This window comes from Pseudophryne corroboree, chromosome 9 (genome assembly GCF_028390025.1).
Source record: "Pseudophryne corroboree isolate aPseCor3 chromosome 9, aPseCor3.hap2, whole genome shotgun sequence".
Taxonomy (NCBI): Eukaryota; Metazoa; Chordata; class Amphibia; order Anura; family Myobatrachidae; genus Pseudophryne; species Pseudophryne corroboree.
In genome coordinates this window covers 33,806,891-33,834,788 of record NC_086452.1, presented here as the reverse complement: position 1 = coordinate 33,834,788, position 27,898 = coordinate 33,806,891, and the positions used below count along the sequence as shown (strand labels likewise).

The 27,898-nt window shown below is 48.5% G+C and overlaps 1 protein-coding gene across 4 annotated transcripts in view; it reads left to right on the top strand.

Annotated features, from left to right (window-relative positions):
- IL23R (interleukin 23 receptor) overlaps positions 1–27,898 on the top strand; it is a 120,596-nt gene that overhangs the window by 70,644 nt on the left and 22,054 nt on the right. For all 4 annotated transcript variants that reach the window (XM_063939132.1, XM_063939128.1, XM_063939129.1 and 1 more), the window contains exons 5-9: positions 1,025–1,185; positions 4,761–4,906; positions 19,217–19,358; positions 22,233–22,315; positions 23,355–23,571. In XM_063939132.1, coding sequence (XP_063795202.1) covers positions 1,025–1,185; positions 4,761–4,906; positions 19,217–19,358; positions 22,233–22,315; positions 23,355–23,571 — 749 coding nt within the window. The remainder of the gene's footprint in view (positions 1–1,024; positions 1,186–4,760; positions 4,907–19,216; positions 19,359–22,232; positions 22,316–23,354; positions 23,572–27,898) is intronic.

Below are 27,898 nucleotides of genomic sequence, written 5' to 3'. Positions count from 1 at the left end.
CGGCCAGGAATCCTCCAAGTCCAAGGTGCTTGAGTGCGCTGTGCGCGCTGCGCGGCGCCGGCGTCTGTCGTTAGACACCGGCGCCACTCAGCGCGTATAGCGCACTCAAGTCACACGATGCTGCAGAGCAGGGCCGTCTCCATGTTCGAATATGGCGGCGCCCATTAAGGGTGGCGCCCTGTGCGGCCGCTCTATTCGAACATGCCTAGAGCCGGCCCTGGTACCGGGTGGGTAGGCAAGTATGCACTGCATTCCCTGCATTAATTATAGATATGCCACTGTAGCATTTTATGTTATTTAAACTACTAAAAAGGACTCCAGTGGGTGTGGCTTATAAGGGAACGTGTGATGTGTGGGTGGGTAGTTAACGAGTCTATGTAGGAACAATGGGGGTCATTCAGACCTGATCGTTCGCTAGCTATTTTTTGCAGCGCTGCGATCAGATATTCGTGCCTATAGGGGAGTGTATTTTCGCTTTGCAAGTGTGCGATCGCATGTGCAGCCGAGCGGTATAAAAAAGTTTTGTGCAGTTTCTGAGTAGCTCAGAACTTACTCAGCCGCTGCGATCACTTCAGCCTGTCCGGGCCCGGAACTGACGTCAGACACCCGCCCTGCAAACGCTTGGACACGCCTGCGTTTTTCCAACTACTCCCAGAAAATGGTCAGTTGCCACCCACAAATGCCTCTCATCGCTCAGCAACGATCCACTTTGTACACGTACGATGCACCTGCGCATTGTGGTGCATATGCATGCGCAGTTATGACCTGATCACACTGCAGCGAAAAAACCTAGCGTGCGATCAGGTCGGAATGACTCCTATGTACAGAGATAGCGAGCTGTGTGTGCATTCTTCAATTTTTTTTCTCCATTAAATTCCTTTGTTTTCTTGGCCCCGTGACTGGCTGTCTGGTAGTGCTGCCTCATTTTACCACATCAAAGTCATGTCCCCTGGCTGCATATATTACTGCTAGTGGTACCCCTTTCTAAGTGCAGACACATTGTGTAACCCAGAGTGTTATTTAGTCTACAGACAGGACAAGAGGCCACAGTGAGGGGGGAGGCGGCTGCTGTAACTATCCCAGTGAACAGGACTGAGAATGGAACGTATACAATTCAAATTACTGCTGCAAACCAACTCAGTCATTCTGAATCGGCCGTTGTACTGGTCCAGCTGGCAGATATAGGTAACGTCTGTATCATTTAACTCCTGTCCGTGATGTTTATTTTGTTCCCAAATTATGTTTTTGTTTTCTCTTCAGCAAATCCAGTAACAGTGTTATATACATTTTAAAAATTTACATTTAGGGAAACATTGACTAAGCAGTGAAAAGAGCGGAGAAGTGAGCCAGTGGAGACATTTCCCCATCAACCAATCAGCAGCTCTGAATCATTTTATAGTATGCAAATTATAAATGTTACTTCAGTGCTGATTGGTTGCCATGGGCAACTTCTCCACTGGCTCACTTCTCCGCTCTTATCACTGCTTAGTAAATGTACCCCTTAGAGGATTTTATAGACATAACAAAATATGTAGCTTCTTTCTGGATATAGGAATTATATTACACAAATATGACACAAATATCCCTCACATTACATTAATAACCTCCACATTAAATTAAGAGCCACCGCCAACCCTCACATTACATTAATACCACCCATACATTCCATTAATACACTCCGTATTAAATAATCACTATCTCCTATTAGATAACGCCCCACATTACATTAATAGCCCCAAAAGACCCTCTCCCAGGCAAGATGCAACGAGTTTGCAAACTTCTTTGCAGATAAAATATCCACCATCCGGGCTGGAATCTCCACAGTGCCATCAAAGGAGTGTCAAACTACAAAGCCTGCCAATATAAGCTACCTGCCTTCATGGACCAGCTTTGACCCAGTGGGTGTAAAGGACACTGCTGAAATTGCTCGGATTTTGCGTCCCACCACCTGTGATCTGGACCAGCCTCAACCAAGCTTCTAATAGGTTGTATGGATATAATTGGTCCTGTCTTTACAAAAATTGTTCAATGCTCTTTGCAGACAGGCATTTTTCCTGGACCCCTAAAGGAAGCAATTGTTAGACCGCTTCTTAAAAAACCTAATTTAGATCCCGACTGCATGACCAACTACAGACCGGTATCAAACCTTCCTTTCCTAGGAAAGGTTATTGAGAAAGTCATTGCAAATCAACTGGAAACCCGCCTGACAACCCATGATATTTATGATCCATTTCAATCAGGATTCAGGAGAAGACATAGCACTGAAACAGCCCTGGTGTGTGTGTTAAATGATCTTCTGATGGCAAAAGACAGAGGTGACTGTTCAAGTTTAATCCTTCTGGATCTCTCGGCAGCATTTGATACCGTGGACCATGGGCTTCTGATTGAGCGACTGATACATTTCTGTGGTCTGGATGGCACAGTCCTAAACTGGTTCAAATCATTTCTCACAGGCAGGTCACAGAGAGTATCATCTGGATTATACTCATCACCACCAGTGCCATTGCCATGTGGTGTCCCACAAGGTTCTATACTATCCCCCATGCTTTTTGCAGTATACATGCTCCCATTGGGCGAAATAATCAGGCGCCATGGCCTGGTCTACCACTGCTATGCAGATGATACACAACTGTACTTGTCCTTTGCTCCGGGCACTGATAACCCAATAGCAACCCTAAATGGCTGTCTAGCTGAACTACAGGAGTGGATGAGCGCCAGTTGGCTGCGACTGAACCCGGATAAAACAGAGGTCCTTATGATACGACCGCAACATCAAAGGACAAGACTGCAGCATAGCCAACCAACTGGACTTACACTCGGGGATTCAGAATTACAGACCAGTGATCGTGTGCAGAATCTTGGCGTTGTCCTGGATGGTGGCTTGACACTTAAACATCAGATATCAGCCACAATCAAATCCTCATTCTTTCACCTGAGGAACATAGCCAGAATCAAGCACTTAATTCCCTCAGATGATATGCCAAAAGTCATACATGCATTTGTATCCTCTCGTTTAGACTACTGTAATGCCCTCTACCTTCGTCTACCAGCAAAAGAATTGCAGCGCTTACAGCTGGTGCAAAACACAGCTGCCAGGCTATTAACCAACCAGCCCCGTTCTAGCCACATAACACCCATCCTCTACTCCCTGCACTGGCTGCCTGTACGATGGCGAATCATCTTCAAGATTGGCTTACTGAGTTTCAAAGCATTACATGACCAAGGCCCAAGGTACCTGAAACAGCTTCTGACCCCATACTGCCCCACTCGATTACTGCGATCTGTAGATGAAGGACTTTTAGCAGTACCTAAAATCTACCGTAATTCATCTGGGGGTCGAGCTTTTAGTCATGCGGCTCTGACTCTATGGAACTCACTTCCCCGCACAGTGCGAGAGGCCCCAACTATAGAATCCTTCAAAAGTAGACTCAAGACTTTCCTGTTTACTCAGCATTTCCATAAAGTCACTTTAGTATCTCCATGCTTCTGTATTTTATGAAAATGTACTTCATTATTTTCTGTACTATATTATGCTATGTATCTGTTAAGCGCCTTGAGTCCTATTGGAGTAAGAGCGCTATATAAATAAAATTATTATTCTTATTATTATTAAAAGAGGCTTTACAGAATACGCTCACGGGAACAGAGCTGAAGCTTTGGAGGGTAGATGCCCCAAGTTTTGCAGAACACAAGGCTGGTCGACAGCAGTATTGGATCTTGCCACGGGCAAGCAGGACTTTTGCCCGGGGCGCCGCCTTCCGGAGGGCGCTGGCGCCATCCGGAGGGCGCCACACCATGGCAAGATCCGCCACTGCTGCCCGCTGTGTCCCCCTTCCGCTGTGTCCCCCGTCCGCCTCCGCTGCCCGCTGTGTCCCTGTGAAGGGAACTAGACGCGTAGTGTCTAGTTTCCCTTCGTGGAGAGTACATTTGCTGAGCGGAGCGCGATGACGTCATCGCGCACCGCACAGCAAGGTCCTCTCCACGAAAGGAACTAGACGCTACGCGTCTAGTTTCCCTTCGTGGAGAGGACCTTTTGCTGTGCGGTGCGCGATGACGTCATCGCGCACCGCTCAGCATACAAGCGGCGCTACTAATGTACAGGGGGCGTAACTGACCACGCCCCCTGTATTAAGCCACGCCCCCGTTACCTGCCCGGGGCGCAGAGCGGGCTTGAAGCGGCCCTGGTCGACAGATTCCCATAGTAATATTAATATCATATCCACTATTTTTATGTCAATTGATATCCTTAAATAATATATACACTGTATTACTAAACAGGTGCTTATCTTTCTTTGAAGTCTATGGGGCAGATTCAATTAGCCTTGAGCTTACATGGGCAGTTTGTACTATGTGCATATCAGCCCATTACTGTAGCTGATTCCTGCGTGCACCTCCCCAGGCTGCTGGCAAACATTAGCCATCCTGCAAAGCCACCAGAAGCCCGTGGGGTATATTCATGAAGCAGTGATAAGAGTGGAGAAGTGAGCCTGTGGAGAAGCTGCCCATGGCAACCAATCAGCTGCTCCGTACAATTGCATAGCATGTAAATTATAAATGTTACTTCAATGCTGATTGGTTGCCATGGGCAACTTCTCCACTGGCTCACTTCTCCACTCTTATCACTGCTTCATGAATAGACCTCTACGAGTGATATTAGCAAGCAACAGGTCCTGTTTTAATAACAAATGCAAAAGCTTCTTTGTGCGTAGGTTACGTCATTCCACCTTACGTGTGTACAAAGATTGTGTTTATCATTACAGTGGTTCCCGTGACACCTGTGATCACTAAGATTGATGTCCTGGTGTCAAACTTTGTAATTTCCATCAATTGGCGGAACCAGACTTCAGAGAACCTGCGTTACTGCGAACTGGAGTATAGCAAGCTGAGAGAGCCGACGTGGACGTTGGTGGGTAGAGTTCTGTTACCGTGTCGGCAGTATGTAAAATGTAAATGAATGGAACTTGACAGTTTTACAATCAGAGCAGTACGAAAAGTGAACGATATTGTACGCTGATCGCCGACAGAGTAAGGCACATCAGCTATGAGATAACTGTTAAATCATACCCCTTTCACACCAAACGTATAACCCGGGTTTCTGCCGGGAAACCCAAGTTCATGCTTGGTGTGAAAGTGTCTACCTGGGTTGTGTTATCTGCAGTGGTGCAAGTAGAAAAAATGTCTTATAGGTACTGTGTGCGCGCACCGCCCAAAACATGGGTGTGGCCAAATGAAACATGGTGTGTGACCAATGAAAATGGGGGTGTGATTCACATATGGGGGGGACCAGATACACATATGACCCTAATAGTGCCAGACACACGTTGCTCCACAGTGCCAGATATACATTGCCCCACAGTGCCAGATATACATTGCCCTAGAATGCCAGATACACATTGCCCCACAGTGCCAGATATACATTGCCCCACAGTGCCAGATATACATTGCCCTAGAATGCCAGATACACATTGCCCCACAGTGCCAGATATACATTGCCCCAGTGCCAGATACACATTGCCCCACAGTGCCAGATACACATTGCCCCAGTGTCAGATATACATTGCCCCACAGTGCCAGATACACATTGCCCCAGTGTCAGATATACATTGCCCCACAGTGCCAGATACACATTGCCCCACAGTGCCAGATATACATTGCCCCAGTGTCAGATATACATTGCCCCACAGTGCCAGATACACATTGCCCCACAGTGCCAGATACACATTGCCTCACAGTGCCAGATACACATTGCCCCAGTGTCAGATATACATTGCCCCACAGTGCCAGATATACATTGCCCCAGTGTCAGATATACATTGCCCCACAGTGCCAGATATACATTGCCCCAGTGTCAGATACACATTGCCCCACAGTGCCAGATACACATTGCCCCACAGTGCCAGATACACATTGCCCCACAGTGCCAGATACACATTGCCCCACAGTGCCAGATATACATTGCCCCAGTGTCAGATATACATTGCCCCACAGTGCCAGATACACATTGCCCCACAGTGCCAGATACACATTGCCTCACAGTGCCAGATACACATTGCCCCAGTGTCAGATATACATTGCCCCACAGTGCCAGATATACATTGCCCCAGTGTCAGATATACATTGCCCCACAGTGCCAGATATACATTGCCCCAGTGTCAGATACACATTGCCCCACAGTGCCAGATACACATTGCCCCACAGTGCCAGATACACATTGCCCCAGTGTCAGATATACATTGCCCCAGTGTCAGATATACATTGCCCCACAGTGCCAGATATACATTGCCCCAGTGTCAGATATACATTGCCCCAGTGTCAGATATACATTGCCCCAGTGCCAGATATACATTGCCCTACAGTGCCAGATATACATTGCCCCACAGTGCCAGATATACATTGCCCCACAGTGCCAGATACACATTGCCCCACAGTGCCAGATATACATTGCCCCAGTGTCAGATATACATTGCCCCACAGTGTCAGATATACATTTCCCTAGTGTCAGATATACATTGCCCCAGTGTCAGATATACATTGCCCCAGTGTCAGATACACATTGCCCCAGTGTCAGATACACATTTCCCCACAGTGCCAGATATACATTGCCCCAGTGTCAGATATACATTGCCCCAGTGTCAGATATACATTGCCCCACAGTGCCAGATATACATTGCCCCAGTGTCAGATATACATTGCCCCAGTGTCAGATACACATTGCCCCAGTGTCAGATACACATTTCCCCACAGTGCCAGATATACATTTCCCCACAGTGCCAGATATACATTGCCCCACAGTGTCAGATATACATTGCCCCAGTGTCAGATATACATTGCCCCACAGTGCCAGATATACATTGCCCCAGTGTCAGATATACATTGCCCCAGAGTGCCAGATACACATTGCCCGACAGTGCCAGATACACATTGCCCCACAGTGCCAGATACACACTGCCCTACAGTGCCAGATACACATTGCCCCACAGTGCCAGATACACATTGCCCCACAGTGCCAGATACACATTGCCCCACAGTGCAAGATACACAAATGCCCCAGTGCCAGATATACATTGCCCCACAGTGCCAGACACACATTGCCCCACAGTGTCAGAAACACATTGCCCCAGTGTCAGATATACATTGCCCCACAGTGCCAGACACACATTGCCGCACAGTGTCAGATATACATTGCCTCACTGTGCCAGATACACATTGCCCCACAGTGCCAGATACACATTGCCCCAGTGTCAGATACACATTGCCACAGTGTCAGATATACATTGCGCCACAGTGCCAGACACACATGGCCTCACAGTGCCAGATATACATTGCCCCACAGTGCCAGATACGCATTGCCCCACAGTGCCAGATACATATTGCCCCACAGTGCCAGATACACATTTCCCCGCTGTGCCAGATATACATTGCCCCACAATTCCAGATATACATTGCCTCACAGTGCCAGATACACATTGCCCCACAGTTCCAGATACACATTTCCCCGTTGTGCCAGATATACATTGCCCCACAGTGCCAGCAGGAGCGGTTCTTGGTGTGGGAAAGCAGTGCCTGCGCCCGGAGCGCTGCGGCCTGGGGACGTGGCCGCAGTCACCCCGCAGACGCCCGCCACCGACCCGCACCCTGCTCCCCGGCTGCAGCAGACGCTGTGGGCTGTGTGGGCGTCCGCTGCAGCCGGCGCACCTGTCATACGCTAGAGGTCATTATTGACCTCTAGTGTCTGTGCGGCGCTACTATGGGAGAGACGTCATGACATCTCTCCCATAGAGAGGAGCCGCGGGTGGCCAGACGGAGCAGCAGCAGCGGTCGGGAAGCAGGAGCGGGGCAGTGGTAGGTATTGTTGTTTTTGTGTGTGTGTGCGTGTGTGTGTTTGTAAGTGGCAACTAAGGGGCACAGCAACAGGGGGCACAACTACTGGGGGCACAGCCACAGCGGGCACAACTACTGGGGGCACAGCAACAGAGGGCACAGCTACTGCGGGCACAGTGACAGGGGGCACACTACTGGGGGCACAGTGACAGGGGGCACAGCTACTGGGGGCACAGTGACAGGGGGCAGAACTACTGGGGGCACAGCGACAGCGGGAAGAACTACTGGGGGCACAGCAACAGAGGGCACAACTACTGGGGGCACAGTGACAGGGGGCACAACTACTGGGGGCACAGCGACAGGGGGCACAGCTACAGGGGGCACAGCGACGGGGGGCACAACTACTGGGGGCACAGCGACGGGGGGCACAACTACTGGGGGCAAAGCTATAGGGGGCACAACTACTGGGGCAAATCTACTTGGGGCATAGCTACAGGGAGGCAAATCTACTGGGGGCACAGCTACTGGGGCAAATCTACTTGGGGCATAGCTACAGGGAGGCAAATCTACTGGGGGCACAGCTACTGGGGGCAAATCTACAGGGGGCACAGCTACTGTGGCGCAACTACTGGGGGCATAACTGTGGCCATGCCCCTGCCCTATGAAGCCACGCTCCTGATTTTTGACGAGCGCACTTACTGTTTTACCACTGGGGGGGGGGGGGATCTAGTGGAAACTTTCGCATTGGGCGCCACAAGGTGTAGAACCGGCCCCGTGTGCCAGATACACAGTGCCAGATACACATTGCCCCATAGTGCCAGATACACAAATGCCCCCAGAGTACCAGATACACAGTGCCAGATACACAGTGCCAGATACACAGTGCCAGATACACATTGCCCCATAGTGCCAGATACACAAATGCCCCCAGAGTACCAGATACACAGTGCCAGATACACATTGCCCCCAGAGTACCAGATACACATTGCCCCCAGAGTACCAGATACACAGCGCCAGATATACATTGCCCCACAGTGCCAGATACACAAATGCCCCCAGAGTACCAGATACACAGCGCCAGATATACATTGCCCCACAGTGCCAGATACACAAATGCCCCCGCAGTGCCAGATTTACAATGCCCCACAGTGCCCCCCCCCCCCCCCCCCCCCTGCTCACCGCTGCCTCTTATGCTGCTGCGTGAATGGAGGAGAGCGCAGCGCGTGCCTCTCTTGCCCCTCCATGCTCGTGAAGTTCGGACTGCGGTGGCGGGTATCTCAAATGAGGCACCAGTTCATTAGCCAATCAGAGCTCGAGGACCGGCAGTAAATCAAGAGCCGCAGCTGCCGGTCCGCGAGCTCTGATTGGCTAGCAAACCGGTGCTTAATTGAGATTCGTCCCGTACCGCCATACTTGCAGCACTGGTTATCTGGGAATCTGACCCGGGTAGCCTACGGTGTGAACGGTGTGACCCAGGTCATCCGACCATTGGACTCCTCCGACCCAGGTCACGCTAAATGTATGCAGAGAGCTAGTAACCGTGTCACATAACCCAGGTCGGACCCGTGGTTTTTTGGTGTCAAAGGGTAGAAGTAACATTTTCACAACTGCACTGTGGAATATTTGTCTCATTCTGCCTGTGACTGTGGAATTTTACACGTTCCTCCAGTGGAATTGACCTTAAGGGTTGGGTTCTGAGTCGGACGCTGCACCGTCTGTGTGCGCCTTTTACCGGTCTTGCACCTGTGACTTTATGCAAGGACTGCTACCAGCCCTTCCCTGATGTACATCCGTGTGTCTGCGCGTGCAAGGAATGACACGCCCACTTTCACTGTCTTTCAAAGCTGAAATACCGCTTGATATAGCTTGAGATGCAACTATTGGTCGCACCATCTAAACTTGCACCTGCCCTATGTTAGGTCATGCTTGACTGCTCCGGGAATACCGTGCAGGGAAGAGCCAAGTGACAGCTGTGGGGGCGGGGCCAGACCAATTGCATCATTAGGCCACACCAATCACGGCAAAATGCAGATAATACCGGTTCTATTAAGAGAGGGCGTAGCCAAAATAATGCAGTTATCATAAAATCAAGTAATTTTGGCTCCTCCCCCACAGACTGCGGCTCCCGGTATTGTCCTTCCATTCCTGCCCCCTTCACTAGGAGTACAGTCTGCAATGTGAGCGGTGAAGCGTATGAGTTCGCAATACTCACATAACTATAAGAGCGTCCGGTTAGGAGAAAGTGCCCTGTGCTGTCTTTCCGACCGGGCACTAGGGCCCCTGGACTGCCGGAGGTGTGACTTCCGACCCTTGTGCGCTACACCCAATACATTTTCAAAGACATTTCTGAGACAGTACGTCTGAAATTGGTACTGCAAATCCATGCGCACACACTATGGAAGCATGCGCAGTGCAACTTAGACACATGTGCAGTAGAAAAAAATCAGAGTCAGAACCGAAGTGTGAAATTCCCCTTAAAGTCTTTAACCTCTACAGCCCCAGCTCTCTTGACAGGCTATAAATTCTGCAAAATGTGGGATCTCTTCAGAATGGAATACTATTCTGCAGAATGGCGCAACAAAAGCGTATCTCTCCAGTAACGACACTTCCACTGCAGAGAGATTGCACGCTACTTATGAATTCCCTTTAAAGGTTACAGTTGAGTTTCCCAGGAAGGAGGCTTCTGCCGTACCCCAACAGTCATCGCAGACCACAAACCACGTATGTAGAGAGATCTCACTATCAGTCACAACTGCAGCAACATGTATCCAGCGTGACTTGTGTCTTTCTCTCCAGCAGTGCGTGTACAGGTGGAAGATGTTAGCAAATTCCTGTATGTAACGCAAACCTTCTGTACAGCTTGCACATGTAGTCAAATACATACGTGTCTGATTCAGCGGTGGACGCCAATGCATGCGCGGTTGCATATCTTCGTAGAGTTGCAGCAGTGGTAATAAGCAGATGCTAGTCTCAGCCTCCCCCTTGTGTACTGATGTACGCCAGACAGTGCAAGCTCCGAGACGGACACTTTCAATGCCCGCGGACAGTGCAAATCCCCCGGTGTTTCCAAACACTTCAGGGCAAGGGCTGATACCAGCATTAGCATAAAATCACAGGCGCAACTAAGGCAAAAGACGCTAAAGCGGTCGCAGTAGCACGAGACTCAATATCAACCCCTTAGTCACTTTGGAGAGTGCAGCTACTTGGCACAAGAGCTAGCATTCTTGAGTAGCAGGACTGTCACATGGATTGTTGCTTCCCTGCCCCTACGCAGTTCTTGTCAGAACGGCTCACTCACTCAGCAGCGGCTCGCCCTCTTCCAGTGCAGACTTTGGGCCTCATTCAGACTGGATCACTTCAGACTGCTTCATCGCAGTCTGAAGGCCTTTGGGGAGTGTGGTCGTGCGTGCGCGCCCTGGGAGGCCCAGTGAGATGCTAAAACTATCTCAGGACTGCGACTGCCTCGCGGTCGCGGTGCGGGAGGGGGCGTGCCAACGGTGTTAGAACGCCATTGGTGGGGTGCGGTCCGGACAGCGCAGCCGTGTCCGGACCGTTGCAGGGGCGGCAGCTGCGTGACTTTACATGCAGCCGCTGCGACCCGGGACGCAGGCAGGGAGCTACTCGGCAGGTGCAAAAGCATCACCATCATGTGATGCTTTCGCACCCGTGCAGGGGGAGGGCAAGGCTGACATGCGGGGCAGATTAGCCCTGTGCTGGGCATCTCCCTGCATGTCTGATACACGATCAGACATGAATGACCCCCATTGTCCATCTCCCAGAGTGAGCACACTCACAGTCAGGAATGATTATCCGGCCCGCCTGCCCTGGTGGGAGTCCCAGCTCTCTGTAGCACCCCTGCCTTCCCTATCTCTGCTTCCCGGAGTCTCCCTTCTGGTAACTCAGACACAGTTGAGTATTGCAGCTTACAGTCGCATCCAGGCAGCGTCTCAACAAAAGCATGTGTGTGAATCTCGCAGCACGTTACACTTAATGGATATTTCTCTGACGTCCTAGTGGATGCTGGGAACTCCGTAAGGACCATGGGGAATAGCGGCTCCGCAGGAGTCTGGGCACAACTAAAAGAAAGCTTTTAGACTACCTGGTGTGCACTGGCTCCTCCCACTATGACCCTCCTCCAAGCCTCAGTTAGATTTTTGTGCCCGGCCGAGCTGGATGCACACTAGGGGCTCTCCTGAGCTCTTAGAAAGAAAGTATATTTTAGGTTTTTTATTTTACAGTGAGACCTGCTAACAACAGGCTCACTGCAACGAGGGACTAAGGGGAGAAGAAGCGAACCTACCTGCTTGCAGCTAGCTTGGGCTTCTTAGGCTACTGGACACCATTAGCTCCAGAGGGATCGACCGCATGGAACTGGCCTTGGTGTTTGGTCCCGGAGCCGCGCCGCCGTCCCCCTTACAGAGCCAGAAGCAAGAAGAAGTCCGGAAAATCGTCGGCATGAAGACTTCTGTCTTCACCAAGGTAGCGCACAGCACTGCAGCTGTGCGCCATTGCTCCTCATACACACTTCACACTCCGGTCACTGAGGGTGCAGGGCGCTGGGGGGGGCGCCCTGAGCAGCAATAAAAACACCTTGGCTGGCAAAACAATCACAATATAGAGCCCCAGAGGCTATATATGTGATAATTACCCCTGCCAGAATCCTGAAAAATCCTGAAAAAAGCGGGAGAAAAGTCAGCGGGAAAAGGGGCGGAGCTATCTCCCTCAGCACACTGGCGCCATTTCTCCCTCACAGCTCCGCTGGAAGGAAGCTCCCTGGCTCTCCCCTGCAGTCTACACTACAGAAAAGGGTAAAAAAGAGAGGGGGGGGGCACTAAGTTTAGGCGCAGTAAATATTATAGCAGCTATAGGGGACATAATTCAGTTAGTCCCTGCAGTATACAGCGCTCTGGTGTGTGCTGGCATACTCTCTCTCTCTCTCCCCAAAAGGGCTTCTGTGGGGTCCTGTCCTCTGTTAGAGCATTCCCGGAGGCGGAGCAGATGCCTATAGAAGTGATGTCACCCCCTGCGGGGCAGACACCTGAGTGGATGGTTTTATGGAAGGAATTACGTGCAAGTGTCGACTCCTTACACAAAAAATTTGACGACATGCCAAATGCGGGACAGCCGGCTTCTCAGCTCGTGCCTGCCCAGGTGTCTCAAAGGCCATCAGGGGCTCTAAAACACCCGCTACCTCAGATGGCAGACGCAGATGTCGACACGGATACTGATACCAGTGTCGACGACGATGAGTCTAATCTAATGTCCACTAGGGCCATTCGTTGCATGATTGAGGCAATGAAAGAGGTGTTACACATTTCGGATATAAACCCAGGTACCACTAAAAAGGGTATTATGTTTGGGGAGAAAAAACTACCCGTAGTTTTTCCCCCATCTGAAGAATTAAATGAAGTGTGTGAAGAAGCGTGGACTTTTCCCGATAAAAGATTGGTAATCTCTAAAAAGTTACTAATGGCGTTCCCTTTCCCGCCAGAGGATAGGGCACGTTGGGAAACACCTCCTAGAGTGGATAAAGCGCTCACACGTTTGTCTAAAAAGGTGGCACTTCCGTCTCCGGATACGGCCGCCCTGAAGGAGCCTGCGGATAGAAAGCAGGAGGCGATCCTGAAGTCTGTATATACACACTCAGGCATTATACTTAGACCAGCTATTGCGTCAGCATGGATGTGCAGTACTGCCGCTGCATGGTCAGATTCCCTGTCAGAAAATATTGACACCCTAGACAGGGACACTATTCTGCTAACCATAGAGCATATAAAAGACTCAGTCTTATACATGAGAGATGCACAGAGGGAGATCTGCCGGCTGGCATCTAAAATAAGTGCATTGTCCATTTCTGCTAGGAGAGGCTTATGGACTCGGCAGTGGACAGGGGATGCAGATTCCAAAAGGCACATGGAAGTTTTGCCTTATAAGGGTGAGGAGTTATTCGGGGATGGTCTCTCGGACCTAGTTTCCACAGCGCATAAGAAACAAATAATACACGAAATAAAGCAAAAACTGGTACATTCCTTCCTTTTACTGGAGATAACCGATATTCTTCATAGGAGTTTCACTGATGTAGCTTTCCTCCTCAAGGTGTCATATAGTAGTCATGCAAATGAAAGAAGAAGGATATATGTGTAGACCAATTTTCACACAAATTTCAAGGATAATCTTCTATAGCATTAAGACAAAGGGGCGTACCCAACTCACACAGAGGCAAGTGAGTGGAAACCCATAAAGGTATCTTTAAGAAATTTCTTTCAATATGGACGTGAAAATTTCAGGCGTACCCAGAACTCACACAAATGGTAAGATGGAAAATCATATAAAGGTATCTTTCAGGTCTGTCGAGAGCGTAACCCAACTCTCACGGAATGGAAGTGAAATGCATAAATATACCAATATCTTTCTCAGCAAACAATTAAATGCGTACCACAACTCACTCAGGGTTGGGGTAGATGACTCCTATCAAGGTATCTTTGGCTTTCCAACACTTGATCTTTGCAAGGGGATATTACCCCAGAAAAATTCAGGACAAAACCAGAGAAAAAATTCCTCTTTGATAGTATAAAAGGAGGATTTATTAACAGCAGTCCAGAATATATCAAAGTGCTTCCAAGTAAAAACAAGATGATAAAATCACAAACAGTAGATCCGCAAAAAAATAAAATATAAAATTTAAAAAAAGTTTAAAAAATCCTGGTTAGGTCATCCAGACTACTCACAGTACAGCTGTTCTACGCGTTTCGGTCCTTCCTGGACCTTTGTCAAGTTCTTGACAAAGGTCCAGGAAGGACCGAAACGCGTAGAACAGCTGTACTGTGAGTAGTCTGGATGACCTAACCAGGATTTTTTAAACTTTTTTTAAATTTTAAATTTTATATTTTATTTTTTTGCGGATCTACTGTTTGTGATTTTATCATCTTGTTTTTACTTGGAAGCACTTTGATATATTCTGGACTGCTGTTAATAAATCCTCCTTTTATACTATCAAAGAGGAATTTTTTCTCTGGTTTTGTCCTGAATTTTTCTGGGGTAATATCCCCTTGCAAAGATCAAGTGTTGGAAAGCCAAAGATACCTTGATAGGAGTCATCTACCCCAACCCTGAGTGAGTTGTGGTACGCATTTAATTGTTTGCTGAGAAAGATATTGGTATATTTATGCATTTCACTTCCATTCCGTGAGAGTTGGGTTACGCTCTCGACAGACCTGAAAGATACCTTTATATGATTTTCCATCTTACCATTTGTGTGAGTTTTGGGTACGCCTGAAATTTTCACGTCCATATTGAAAGAAATTTCTTAAAGATACCTTTATGGGTTTCCACTCACTTGCCTCTGTGTGAGTTGGGTACGCCCCTTTGTCTTAATGCTATAGAAGATTATCCTTGAAATTTGTGTGAAAATTGGTCTACACATATATCCTTCTTCTTTCATTTGCATGACTACTATATGACACCTTGAGGAGGAAAGCTACATCAGTGAAACTCCTATGAAGAATATCGGTTATCTCCAGTAAAAGGAAGGAATGTACCAGTTTTTGCTTTATTTCGTGTATTATTTGTTTCTTATGCGCTTTGGACATATTTAAACACCGCCTTCTTTGTCAGTTTAATTTGTGTATGTAAAACGGTGATTTTACGTAGGTGTTTATAGTGGACGGGCAGCATTGCGCCATATAGGTGAACAGTTCTTTTTTCCTTTTCTAGTTTCCACAGCGACAGCTGGGAAGTCAGCATTTTTACCCCATGTTCCCTCACAGCCTAAAAAAGTGCCGTTTTATCAGGTACAGTCCTTTCGGACCCAGAAAAACAGGCGAGGAAAGGGCGGGTCCTTTCTGTCCAGAGGCAGAGGTAGGAGAAAAAGGCTGCAACAAACAGCAGGTTCCCAGGAGCAAAAGTCCTCCCCCGCTTCTTCCAAGTCCACCGCATGACGGTGGGGCTCCACAGGCGGAGCCAGGTACGGTGGGGGGCCGCCTCAAAAATTTCAGCGATCAGTGGGCTCGCTCACAGGTGGATCCCTGGATCTTGCAAGTAGTATCTCAGGGGTACAAGCTGTAATTCGAGGCGTCTCCCCCCCGCCGTTTCCTCAAATCTGCCTTGCCAGCAACTCCCTCAGGCAGGGAGGCTGTGCTAGAGGCAATTCACAAGCTGTATTCCCAGCAGGTGATAGTCAAGGTGCCCCTACTTCAACAAGGACGGGGTTACTATTCCACACTGTTTGTGGTACCAAAACCGGACGGTTCGGTGAGACCCATTTTAAATTTGAAATCCTTGAACACATACATAAAAAAATTCAAGTTCAAGATGGAATCGCTCAGGGCGGTTATTGCAAGCCTGGACGAGGGGGATTACATGGTATCCCTGGACATCAAGGATGCTTACCTGCATGTCCCCATTTATCATCCTCACCAGGAGTACCTCAGATTTGCGGTACAAAATTGCCATTACCAATTCCAGACGCTGCCGTTTGGACTGTCCACGGCACCGAGGGTGTTTACCAAGGTAATGGCAGAAATGATGATACTCCTTCGAAAAAAGGGAGTTTTAATTATCCCGTACTTGGACGATCTCCTAATAAAGGCGAGATCCAGGGAGCAGTTGTTGGTAGGAGTAGCACTATCTCAGGAGGTGCTACACCAGCACGGTTGGATTCTGAATATTCCAAAGTCACAGCTGGTTCCGACGACACGTCTACTGTTCCTGGGAATGATTCTGGACACAGTCCAGAAAAAAGTGTTTCTCCCGGAGGAGAAAGCCAAGGAGCTGTCATCTCTAGTCAGAGACCTCCTGAAACCGAAACAGGTGTCGGTGCATCACTGCACGCGAGTCCTGGGAAAGATGGTGTCTTCTTACGAAGCAATTCCTTTCGGCGGGTTCCATGCCAGAATCTTTCAGTGGGACCTGTTGGACCAATGATCCGGATCGCATCTTCAGATGCATCGGCTAATAACCCTGTCTCCAAGAACCAGGGTGTCTCTGCTGTGGTGGCTGCAGAGTGCTCATCTCCTAGAGGGCCGCAGATTCGGCATACAGGACTGGGTCCTGGTGACCACGGATGCCAGCCTTCGAGGCTCGGGGGCAGTCACACAGGGAAGAAACTTCCAAGGACTATGGTCGAGTCAGGAGACTTCCCTACACATAAATATTCTGGAACTAAGGGCCATTTACAATGCCCTAAGTCAGGCAAAACCCCTGCTTCTACACCAGCCGGTACTGATCCAGTCAGACAACATCACGGCGGTCGCCCATGTAAACCGACAGGGCGGCACAAGAAGCAGGACGGCAATGGCAGAAGCCACAAGGATTCTCCGATGGGCGGAAAATAACGTGCTAGCACTGTCAGCAGTGTTCATCCCGGGAGTGGACAACTGGGAAGCAGACTTCCTCAGCAGACACGACCTCCACCCGGGAGAGTGGGGACTTCATCCAGAAGTCTTCACACTGATTGTAAATCGTTGGGAACAGCCACAGGTGGACATGATGGCGTCCCGCCTAAACAAAAAACTAGAGAGATATTGCGCCAGGTCAAGGGACCCTCAGGCGATAGCGGTGGACGCTCTAGTGACACCGTGGGTGTACCAGTCAGTTTATGTGTTCCCTCCTCTGCCTCTCATACCAAAGGTACTGAGAATAATAAGAAAACGAGGAGTAAGGACAATACTCGTGGTTCCGGATTGGCCAAGAAGAGCTTGGTACCCGGAACTTCAAGAGATGATCTCAGAGGACCCATGGCCTCTGCCGCTCAGACAGGACCTGCTGCAGCAGGGGCCATGTCTCTTCCAAGACTTACCGCGGCTGCGTTTGACGGCATGGCGGTTGAACGCCGGATCCTAAAGGAAAAGGGCATTCCGGAGGATGTCATTCCTACGCTGATTAAAGCCAGGAAAGATATAACTGTAAAACATTATCACCGCATATGGCGGAAATATGTTGCTTGGTGTGAGGCCAATAAGGCCCCAACAGAGGAATTTCAGCTGGGTCGATTTCTGCACTTCCTACAGGCAGGAGTGACTATGGGCCTAAAATTAGGCTCCATTAAGGTACAGATATCGGTTTTGTCGATTTTCTTCCAAAAAGAACTAGCTTCACTACCTGAAGTTCAGACATTTGTAAAAGGGGTGCTGCATATTCAGCCCCCTTTTGTGCCTCCAGTGGCACCCTGGGATCTCAAAGTGGTGTTGAATTTCCTAAAATCACATTGGTTTGAGCCACTAAAGACCGTGGATCTAAAATATCTCACGTGGAAAGTGGTCATGTTATTGGCCTTGGCTTCGGCCAGGCGTGTATCAGAATTGGCGGCTTTGTCATTTAAAAGCCCTTATCTGATTTTCCATATGGATAGGGCAGAATTGAGGACTCGTCCCCAGTTTCTCCCTAAGGTGGTATCTGCTTTTCATTTGAACCAACCTATTGTAGTGCCTACGGCTACTAGCGACTTGGAGGATTCCAAGTTACTGGACGTAGTCAGGGCCTTGAAAATTTATTTTTCCAGGACGGCTGGAGTCAGGAAAACTGACTCGCTATTTATCCTGTATGCACCCAACAAACTGGGTGCTCCTGCTTCTAAGCAGACTATTGCTCGCTGGATTTGTAGCACAATTCAGCTGGCGCATTCTGCGGCTGGACTGCCGCATCCTAAATCAGTTAAAGCCCATTCTACAAGGAAGGTGGGCTCATCTTGGGCGGCTGCCCGAGGGGTCTCGGCTTTACAACTTTGCCGAGCTGCTACTTGGTCAGGGGCAAACACGTTTGCAAAATTCTACAAATTTGATACCCTGGCTGAGGAGGACCTTGAGTTCTCTCATTCGGTGCTGCAGAGTCATCCGCACTCTCCCGCCCGTTTGGGAGCTTTGGTATAATCCCCATGGTCCTTACGGAGTTCCCTGCATCCACTAGGACGTCAGAGAAAATAAGAATTTACTCACCGGTAATTCTATTTCTCGTAGTCCGTAGTGGATGCTGGGCGCCAATCCCAAGTGCGGATTGTCTGCAATACTTGTACATAGTTATTGTTCACTAAAGGGTTATTGTTATGAGCCATCTGTTGAGAGGCTCAGTTATGTTTCATACTGTAAACTGGATATGGTATCACGAGTTGTACGGTGTGATTGGTGTGGCTGGTATGAGTCTTACCCGGGATTCAACATCCTTCCTTATTGTGTCAGCTCTTCCGGGCACAGTATCCTAACTGAGGCTTGGAGGAGGGTCATAGTGGGAGGAGCCAGTGCACACCAGGTAGTCTAAAAGCTTTCTTTTAGTTGTGCCCAGACTCCTGCGGAGCCGCTATTCCCCATGGTCCTTACGGAGTTCCCAGCATCCACTACGGACTACGAGAAATAGAATTACCGGTGAGTAAATTCTTATTTTTTTCTGTGTTTTTGTGTCTCAGGTTGGGGAGAAAATCAACAAAAACAATTGTCTTTCTATTGGGAAAATCCAGAATGCGCATTCCCTGCGCGTGCGATGCCGGGAGGAGACGGGAAGCAGTTACTGGAGTAAGTGGAGTGACCCGTATGTGATGCCGCCGTCAGGTACGTGCTGCATAATGTTCCAGCTTTTCTCTTAAAATGCTGCTTAAGTTTAGCTTAATGATTTAATTACATTGACCGATTGTGCAAAATATATCCTGATAAAATTGTAAGAGGCCCGGAGATTGGTGCTAATTTCAGTAACTTTGCAGGGGACAAAGGCCGTGTGGCCTCCCAGACAGCAGGGAGCGTAGTAGCTGAGTTTGTGGGAGTCTCCACAGGGCGGTCCCGGGGGGCAACTGGAGTCACGCTGTGAAAAGCGCCATCGTGGCCTGCCCCCGCCAGATAATGCTGCCACTTGCACAGGGAGGAGGGGTTATGATAATAGTGCATACGGATCAGAACATTTTATCATATTTCTATATGTATTCACAGTTCCCCTGTCTTTGAGTGTGTCTTGTTAACCTGCACTGATCAGGTTGCCAGTTGCAAAAACCTTTTAAAGTGTAGAATTAAAAGTGAAATTTTAAATATCTTGTTTATCTAGCTGATATCGGTGGTCATTCCGAGTTGTTCGCTCGGTAAATTTCCTCGCATCGCAGCGATTTTCCGCTTAGTGCGCATGCGCAATGTCCGCACTGCGACTGCGCCAAGTAAATTTGCTATGCAGTTAGGAATTTTACTCACGGCTTTACGAGGTTTTTTCTTCGTTCTGGTGATCGTAATGTGATTGACAGGAAGTGGGTGTTTCTGGGCGGAAACAGGCCGTTTTATGGGTGTGTGCGAAAAAACGCTACTGTTTCTCGGAAAAACGCGGGAGTGGCTGGAGAAACGGAGGAGTGTCTGGGCGAACGCTGGGTGTGTTTGTGATGTCAAACCAGGAACGACAAGCACTGAACTGATCGCAGATGCCGAGTAAGTCTGGAGCTACTCAGAAACTGCTAAGAAGTGTGTAATCGCAATTTTGAGAATCTTTCGTTCGCAATTTTACTATGCTAAGATTCACTCCCAGTAGGCGGCGGCTTAGCGTGTGCAAAGCTGCTAAAAGCAGCTAGCGAGCGAACAACTCGGAATGAGGGCCATCAATATTACCAAGAGTGCGCCCAAACAAGAGTCAACCTTCTCTTTTCCCATTTCATCTCTGAAATTTTTTTGGACTCAGGGCGCACCGCCATACGGACTTACAGTAAATACTTAAATACTTACTTTCATCGTCCACTTTTGGCTTTTTTCATCATTATTTATATCTTGAAACTATTAAAAATAGGCCAGTGCAGAATCACAACCTGCGTTCTATACAATTGTTATAGAGCAGGCAGGAATGGCAGAGGAGGGGACGGCAGATACTGTACCCTCGCCAGTCCTTTATTAAATCATGCAATTGTCATCTTTGTGGCACAACAGTAAGTCGCACTCAGGGACCTTGAGCAGGAGGCAAGTATAACGTGCCTGGGCCTGTCTAGTAGGCCTTGGCCTACAACCATGAACCAAAGATGGGGTCCCCTTCAGCTGCACCACTGCACCCAGCAGATATAGAGGGTATTCACAATGGCTTGTGGCCACACCCCTCACTTGCCCTCACCCCCACCCCCAGTACAATGCCAGCTCCTCCCAATGGCCTGTGCAAACATATGCATAAACGCAGATGCTAATCCGCACGCTTCCACATAAAACCAGATGCCATTGCACAAATCGGGTCTACTACGGTATGCCGGCGCCCAGCATACCGGTGCCGGGATCCCGACCGCCGGCATGCCGGCAGTGAGGCGAGCGCAAAAGAGCCCCTTGCCGGCTCGCTGCACTTGCCACGCTGCGCGCACGGTGGCGTGCTACATTCACCACGCTATTTATTCTCCCTCCAGGGATGCCGTGGACACCCCAAGAGGCAAAATAGTTGTCGATATGCTGGCTGTCGGGATTCCGGCGCCGGTATGCTGTGCGCTGGGATCCCGACAGCCGGAGTATCAAATGCCTCCCCACAAATCAACTTTTGGTATTGCTCTGCTGCCCCCTGCTGGTCACTCTAGGGAACTGAAATAAATATTATATGGAAAGCACAGTTGTCCAAGGGGCCTATTTATCATTAAATATATGCACTGCAGGATATTCCGATTTTTGGTGGGAACCCACAAATATTTAGTATTCCCTGGATATACTATAGAGGGATTGCAGCAGATATTTAAAATATCTGCTCCGGTTCCTACATTTCCAACAGCATCCGCGGAACCTGCGACACTGTCAGATTTACCAAGCTCTAGAATAAGAAGCATCACAGAGCCATCTCCAGATGGCGTTACCCTATATTAGCCTATGGGCTACTAATTCACAATGTTTTGGGGGAGGGGGAGGCATGCGCATTGACTGTTGGGGAACCGTCTCGTCTCCGGGCTAGAGAATTTTAATACATTGTGTGCAAATACTAATTTTCACATGGTGAATGTGGGCGACAAATATCACATACATTACAAATGTGGTTTGTGATAAATGGTTCCGGTATGAATGGTCGACCATCCAAACGGATACCGTGACAAATATGGCTCCAAATGTCAGTCCTTTTCACCTTTTACTAATACCCCTCTCCCACTAGCTTTTAAAACACGGTCAAATGCGCGGGGGCGCACATTTACCCATGTTTTTCCCTAGCGGAAAAGGGTCCCCCGGCAAATTCCCGGATCAAGCGCGTTCAACCCGGTAAGCTGTGCAGTGTGAACGGGAGCCGCGTCGAGGCGACACGGCTCCCGTTCACAGTGTATGGGAGGGCGGTGCTGGGAGATCATGTGCTGGCGACATGGCTGCGATCCGTGCTACAGATGGAAAAGGGGTATTAGAAATTCCAGCTTTGCTGTTGTTGCGTGTCGGTTATTTATTTACAAATTGGCGACACATTTTATAAGACTTTTTCATACATTTTTCAAACTCTGATTTTTTTTCTCTCAGCCCCAGAGGACAATCCTAATGTTTGGCGGGTTCTTGGTCCAGATTACCCTGACGGGAGCCAGGAAATCTCCATCCTTATTTCGGTAACCGCTTGGTTATACTCACAGACTAAACCCTTTTGATGGGTTTAAACAGCAACAGAAAGCTTTATGATGTAATGTAACATCTCCGGCCCAAACACCTCTGTGTATTGTTCCGTAGACGAACTTAGGGCCCGATGCAGACCTGACCGCTGTTCGAATTCGCACAGCGGCCGATTATCGAGTGACTGCGCGTGCGTATGTACCGCAATGCGCAGGCACCATGCCAAACAGCGACAGGATGGTGCAGAAATTTAGATCGCAAGGCGTTCGCAAGGTGACTGACAGGAAGCAGACGTTTGGGGGTGGTAACTGGCCGTTTTCTGGGAGTGTCAGGAAAAACACAGGCGTTCCCAAGCATTTTCAGGGAGGGTGTGTGACGTCAGCTCCGGCACGATCAGCCTGTTCTCATCACATTGTAGGAGTAAGTCCTGGGCTGCGCACACACTGCACAGTGGTAAAATCATTTGATGGTGAGTGGGTTGCGAATGGATTTGCAGCTGTCTGGCGGAATTTTCACACGGCGTACATATGCATTCGCACACTTGCACAGGGCGGGTTTTCACTCCCTATAGGCGGCGGCTATCTGATCGATGACGGCTGCAAAAACGCACAGCAGCCATCAGGTCTGAATCGGACCCCTGAACCGTATATAGGGGGTAATTCCAAGTTGATCGCAGCAGGACATTTTTTAGCAGTTGGGCAAAACCATGTGCACTGCAGGGGAGGCAGATATAATATGTGCAGAGAGAGTTAGATTTGGGTGGGTAATTTTGTTTCTGTGCAGGGTAAATACTGGCTGCTTTATTTTTACACTGCAATTTAGATTGCAGATTGAACACACCACACCCAAATCTAACTCTCTCTGCACATGTTATATCTGCCTCCCCTGCAGTGCACATGGTTTTGCCCAACTGCTAACCAAATTCCTGCTGCGATCAACTTGGAATTACCCCCATAGCTCATTGACTTACACGTCTCTCTGCAAATAGTTAGTCTCTGATCTGACTTTTCTCATTAATATGTTTGTATTGTGTCACAGCCGGATCCTGATGAATTGCCGCAGAGAAGAATCACCGGATATAAAGTGTTTTACTTACACAGAGGGATAGAGTCTGTTCTCCGGGACTGCTCTCCGTCCGGCATACAATGTGTAGCTGTGTTACCCAAAGGCGTAAAGACAGTATTTATATCATCCTATAATCGCTACGGGACATCACCGGCAAGCGAAATACCAGTCTGGGAGAACGCGGAGTCTGGTGAGGCTTCATCGCTTCTTCTGTCTGAGATAATAGTCACATTTTGTTTGTTTAACTATTAATGTAAGTGTTTGCACACTGGTGGTCATTCCGAGTTGATCGCTAGCTGCATTCGTTCGCTGTGCAGCGATGTGGCAAAAAAAGGCACTTCTGCGCATGCGTATGCGGCGCAATGCACACGCGCGGCGTACTATTACAACAAACAATGTTGTTTCACACAAAGTCTAGCGAAGCTTTTCAGTCGCACTGCTGGCTGCAGAGTGATTGACAGGAAGAGAGCGTTTCTGGGTGTCAACTGACCGTTTTCAGGGAGTGTTCGGAAAAACGCAGGCGTTCCAGGAAAAACGCAGGCGTAGCTGGGCGAACCCAGGGCGTGTTTGTGATGTCAAAACAGGAACTGAACAGTCTGATGTCATCGCAAGCACTGAGTAGGTTTTGAGCTGCACAAAAAAAATGTTGCCGCAGCTCTGCGATCCTTTCGTTCGCACTTCTGCTAAGCTAAAATACACTCCCAGTTGGCGGCAGCATAGCGTTTGCACGACTGCTAAAAACTGCTGGCAAGCGATCAACTCGGAATGACCCCCAAAGTCACAAACTAACAGAACACTCAGTCTTATGTCTGTGACTGGTCGTATATAAATTAGGTTCTCAAATCCGGTCTGAGTGACTCTTGTATTGTTGATCTCTAACCATTCATCATTTCATTTTCAGGAAGTTTACTAGTTGCTCAGTGTGTGATGCCATATTTCCAAGAAACTACAGTACTTCATGGGTTTCATCATGTGGGTTGTTCACTAACATTGCAAAGCAGTTACCCCAAATCACTTATCCGGTACTGTCATTAGTTTACTATGCACAACGTTGGTTACAGACAATTCCTGCAAGTTGCTATTGGTTGGTGCACTGCAAGTTTCCGACCTAATAACCCCTACAGCACAGAAAGCTGATATATCCGCTGTAATGTAAAGTTTCATTGTCAACGTTTTATACCTGTCGATCTAATGCATGTCGACCGTATGATGTTGACCAGGGACGGACTGGGGGCCGAAATCGGCCCTGGCATGTGCGCACACATGACAGGGGTGCATGCTCCGTGAAAAAGCGATCTGACAGACACTAGTGACGGGTGCTTGCAGAGTGTACTGGCTTTAAGCAATCTGACTAGATTGCTTAGAAATTAAGCACGGATCTTTCCGTGAGTAGGGTGCCGGCGACTGCAACGTGCGGCCCCACGCGTCGCTATTGCTGATTCTAGATCTCGCATGCATGCATGCCAAATCTAGTATAGCGTTCACTTCACTGCTCTGTGAAATGAACGACACCCCCCTTGCTCAGCACACATCACCCCCGTGTGTACGGAGCTTTAGGATCTATGTGTGCCGGACAGACGGCGTGACTTCCACAGACAGGGCGGCCCAGCAGACCATTGCTGAGTGGATTACCTCAGTCCTAGGGTCGGATTAAGGTTTGCGGTGTGCCAAGGCCAACAGAGTTATGGGGCTGTAAAGTGGCCGCTGTGCAAATCACCACAGGACTCTGGAGAGCTGCAGGAGTGTGTCTTTACTCCCTGCAATCATGCTGGACAATGGCTAAACAATCATGCAAAGTCCATGAGTGGGACACTGGACACCCTACAGGAGAGATCCATGCTTAAATTCTAAGCAATCTGACTATCTATTGAAAAGAGATATCTCCAATTATTATCAACATTTCAGGGTTGACTTAGATCATTCAGCCGAGACTGGCGGGATGGCACAGCGATTGCCCAAATTTCCAAACTATGAAATGAAAGACTTACCTACTGCTCTTCTAAAGTCACACAAAATGTTACCGCGTTTATTACCGCACTGGAGTTTCCTTCAGGGACGTTCTACCACTCACACCTGTTATAGATGTGGGGAACAAACGCCGACCTTTATCAAAGCTTCTGGTCATGCCCGGAGATTCCGTCTTCAATCATCACCTTCCATTATTCCATAATTACCTTCCATTCACAGCAGAATGGACAATTTTTGTCGGTTCAGGTATGAATGGTCAACCATGTGAAGGTCGACCGTCATTAGGTCGACCACTATTGGTTGACATTGACACGGTCAACATGGACAAATAGTCAACACGTGACATGTCGACACATGAAAAGGTGGACGTGGATTTTTGAAATGTTTTTGCTGCCATTTTTTCTGTAACATGACCAGGAACCCCAATTAGTGTACCGCATCCTCTTGCATGGCGAGCGAGCTGTGGGCAAGGTGCCTCGCTCCGCTACTGCTGCACTCAGCACAGGTTACCGTTCCCAACCGTAGTTCACGTGGATCGTAAAGTATGAAAAAGTTAAAAATCTAAGTAAAAAAAAAACCCATGTCCAAAGACCCTTGGTCCTTTCTGCTAGCCTCCCCATTGCTAACGCACCTCCAAACTCCGGTAAATTACTGACACAGATCTTAAACGCGGCCCGGTGCTCAGTTGCCCTCCAATGGAAACAGAGGGAGCCCCCCCTATTAAACAGGTCATCAAAAAGTATGGTACCTCGCAAGCATGGAAAAAATCACTGCATACCTTCATAATAGATCTTTCCAGTTTCTCCTGATTTGGGAACTATGGTTGGACTCTCAGGCTCCCGCACGTAGATTACGATCCCCCGGGGGCTCGATGGCTCTCCTACTGTGATCTCTGTAATCTCCTAACCTGACGAGTAGATTTGGTATTACCCTTAATATGTCCTTTTCGTGTTCCTCAAGTAGTTCTTTCCATTTTGTACTAGCGCCCTGAGCGAGGTTAGCGGAGTCCGGGGGCGCACCGGCGGCCCCTCCAACCCTGTCTCTTCTCCCCCCTACTCTATTCCCTCCCCGTCTTTCCCGTCTCTTCTTCTCTCTCTTCATGCTCTCTCTCTTTAGTCTTTTTCTTTTTATTGCTATAGTCACGAGTTTAATCTTTGGTTCCCATCCGATTGAATAGCCTCTGTTTACCCCTATGCATAATTCATCGCTGTTTCTCGTTTTAACAATGTATGGTTATTGGCTCTTATTTTCTTTAACCATTCTTACTTTTTTTTTTCTTTTTTGCATTATGGGAACCGCATGTTCTTTGTCTTAAGGTTATATTTCTGCTTTTGGTAGTATATTGTTAAACGAAACGGCTCACCCCACGTGTGGTGGGAGGTTGTTGTAATATTTATAACCTGAAAATTAAAATAAACAATTTAAAAAAAACAAAAACCCATGTCGACCTTTTCATGTTTCGAGCTGTCACGTGTCGACCATTTTCATGTGTCAACCATTTGTCCATGTTGACCATGTCAATGTCGACAAATTGTGGTCGACTTAGTGACTGCCGACCTAAGTAGGGTCGACCATCCAAACGGATATCATTTTTGTCATGGTCCCGTCCTCAGTGATTGTCAGTAAGGGATGTCGGCACCTTCTCTTAGCAGTTAGGTTCTCTCCTCCGACATTCTCACTGTTCAGATGTAAACTTTTCTATCTCTTTAGGACGGATTGGATTGAAGTTAGCTTAGACAAAGAATCTAAAGTTTCATTTTTACATCTCCAACCTCCTCTCCCTTCATACTCCCTCCCGTCCTGGTCACTGTAATTACCAGTTGATCGCAGCAGGAAATTTTTTAGCAGTTGGGCAAAACCATGGTGGTCATTCCGAGTTGTTCGCTCGGAAAATTTCTTCGCATCGCAGCGATTTCCCACTTAGTGCGCATGCGCAATGTTCGCACTGTGACTGCGCCAAGTAAATTTGCTATGAAGTTAGGTATTTTACTCACGGCTTTTTCTTCGTTCAGGCGATCGTAGTGTGATTGACAGGAAATGGGTGTTACTGGACGGAAACAGGCCGTATTATGGGCGTGTGGGAAAAAACGCTACCGTTTCTGGGAAAAACGCGGGAGTGGCTGGAGAAACGGAGGAGTGTCTGGGCAAACGCTGGGTGTGTTTGTGACGTCAAACCAGGAACGACAAGCACTGAACTGATCGCAGTGGCAGAGTAAGTCTCGAGCTACTCAGAAACTGCACAGAGATGTCTTATCGCAATATTGCGAATCTTTCGTTCGCAATTTTAAGAAGCTAAGATTCACTCCCAGTAGGCGGCGGCTTAGCGTGTGCAATGCTGCTAAAATCGGCTTGCGAGCGAACAACTCGGAATGACCACCCATGTGCAGTGCAGGGGAGGCAGATATAACATGTGCAGAGAGAGATAGATTTGGGTGTGGTGTGTTCAATCTGCAATCTAATTTTCAGTGTAAAAATAAAGCAGCCAGTATTTACCCTGCGCAGAAACAAAATAACCCACCCAAATCTAACTCTCTCTGCACATGTTATAT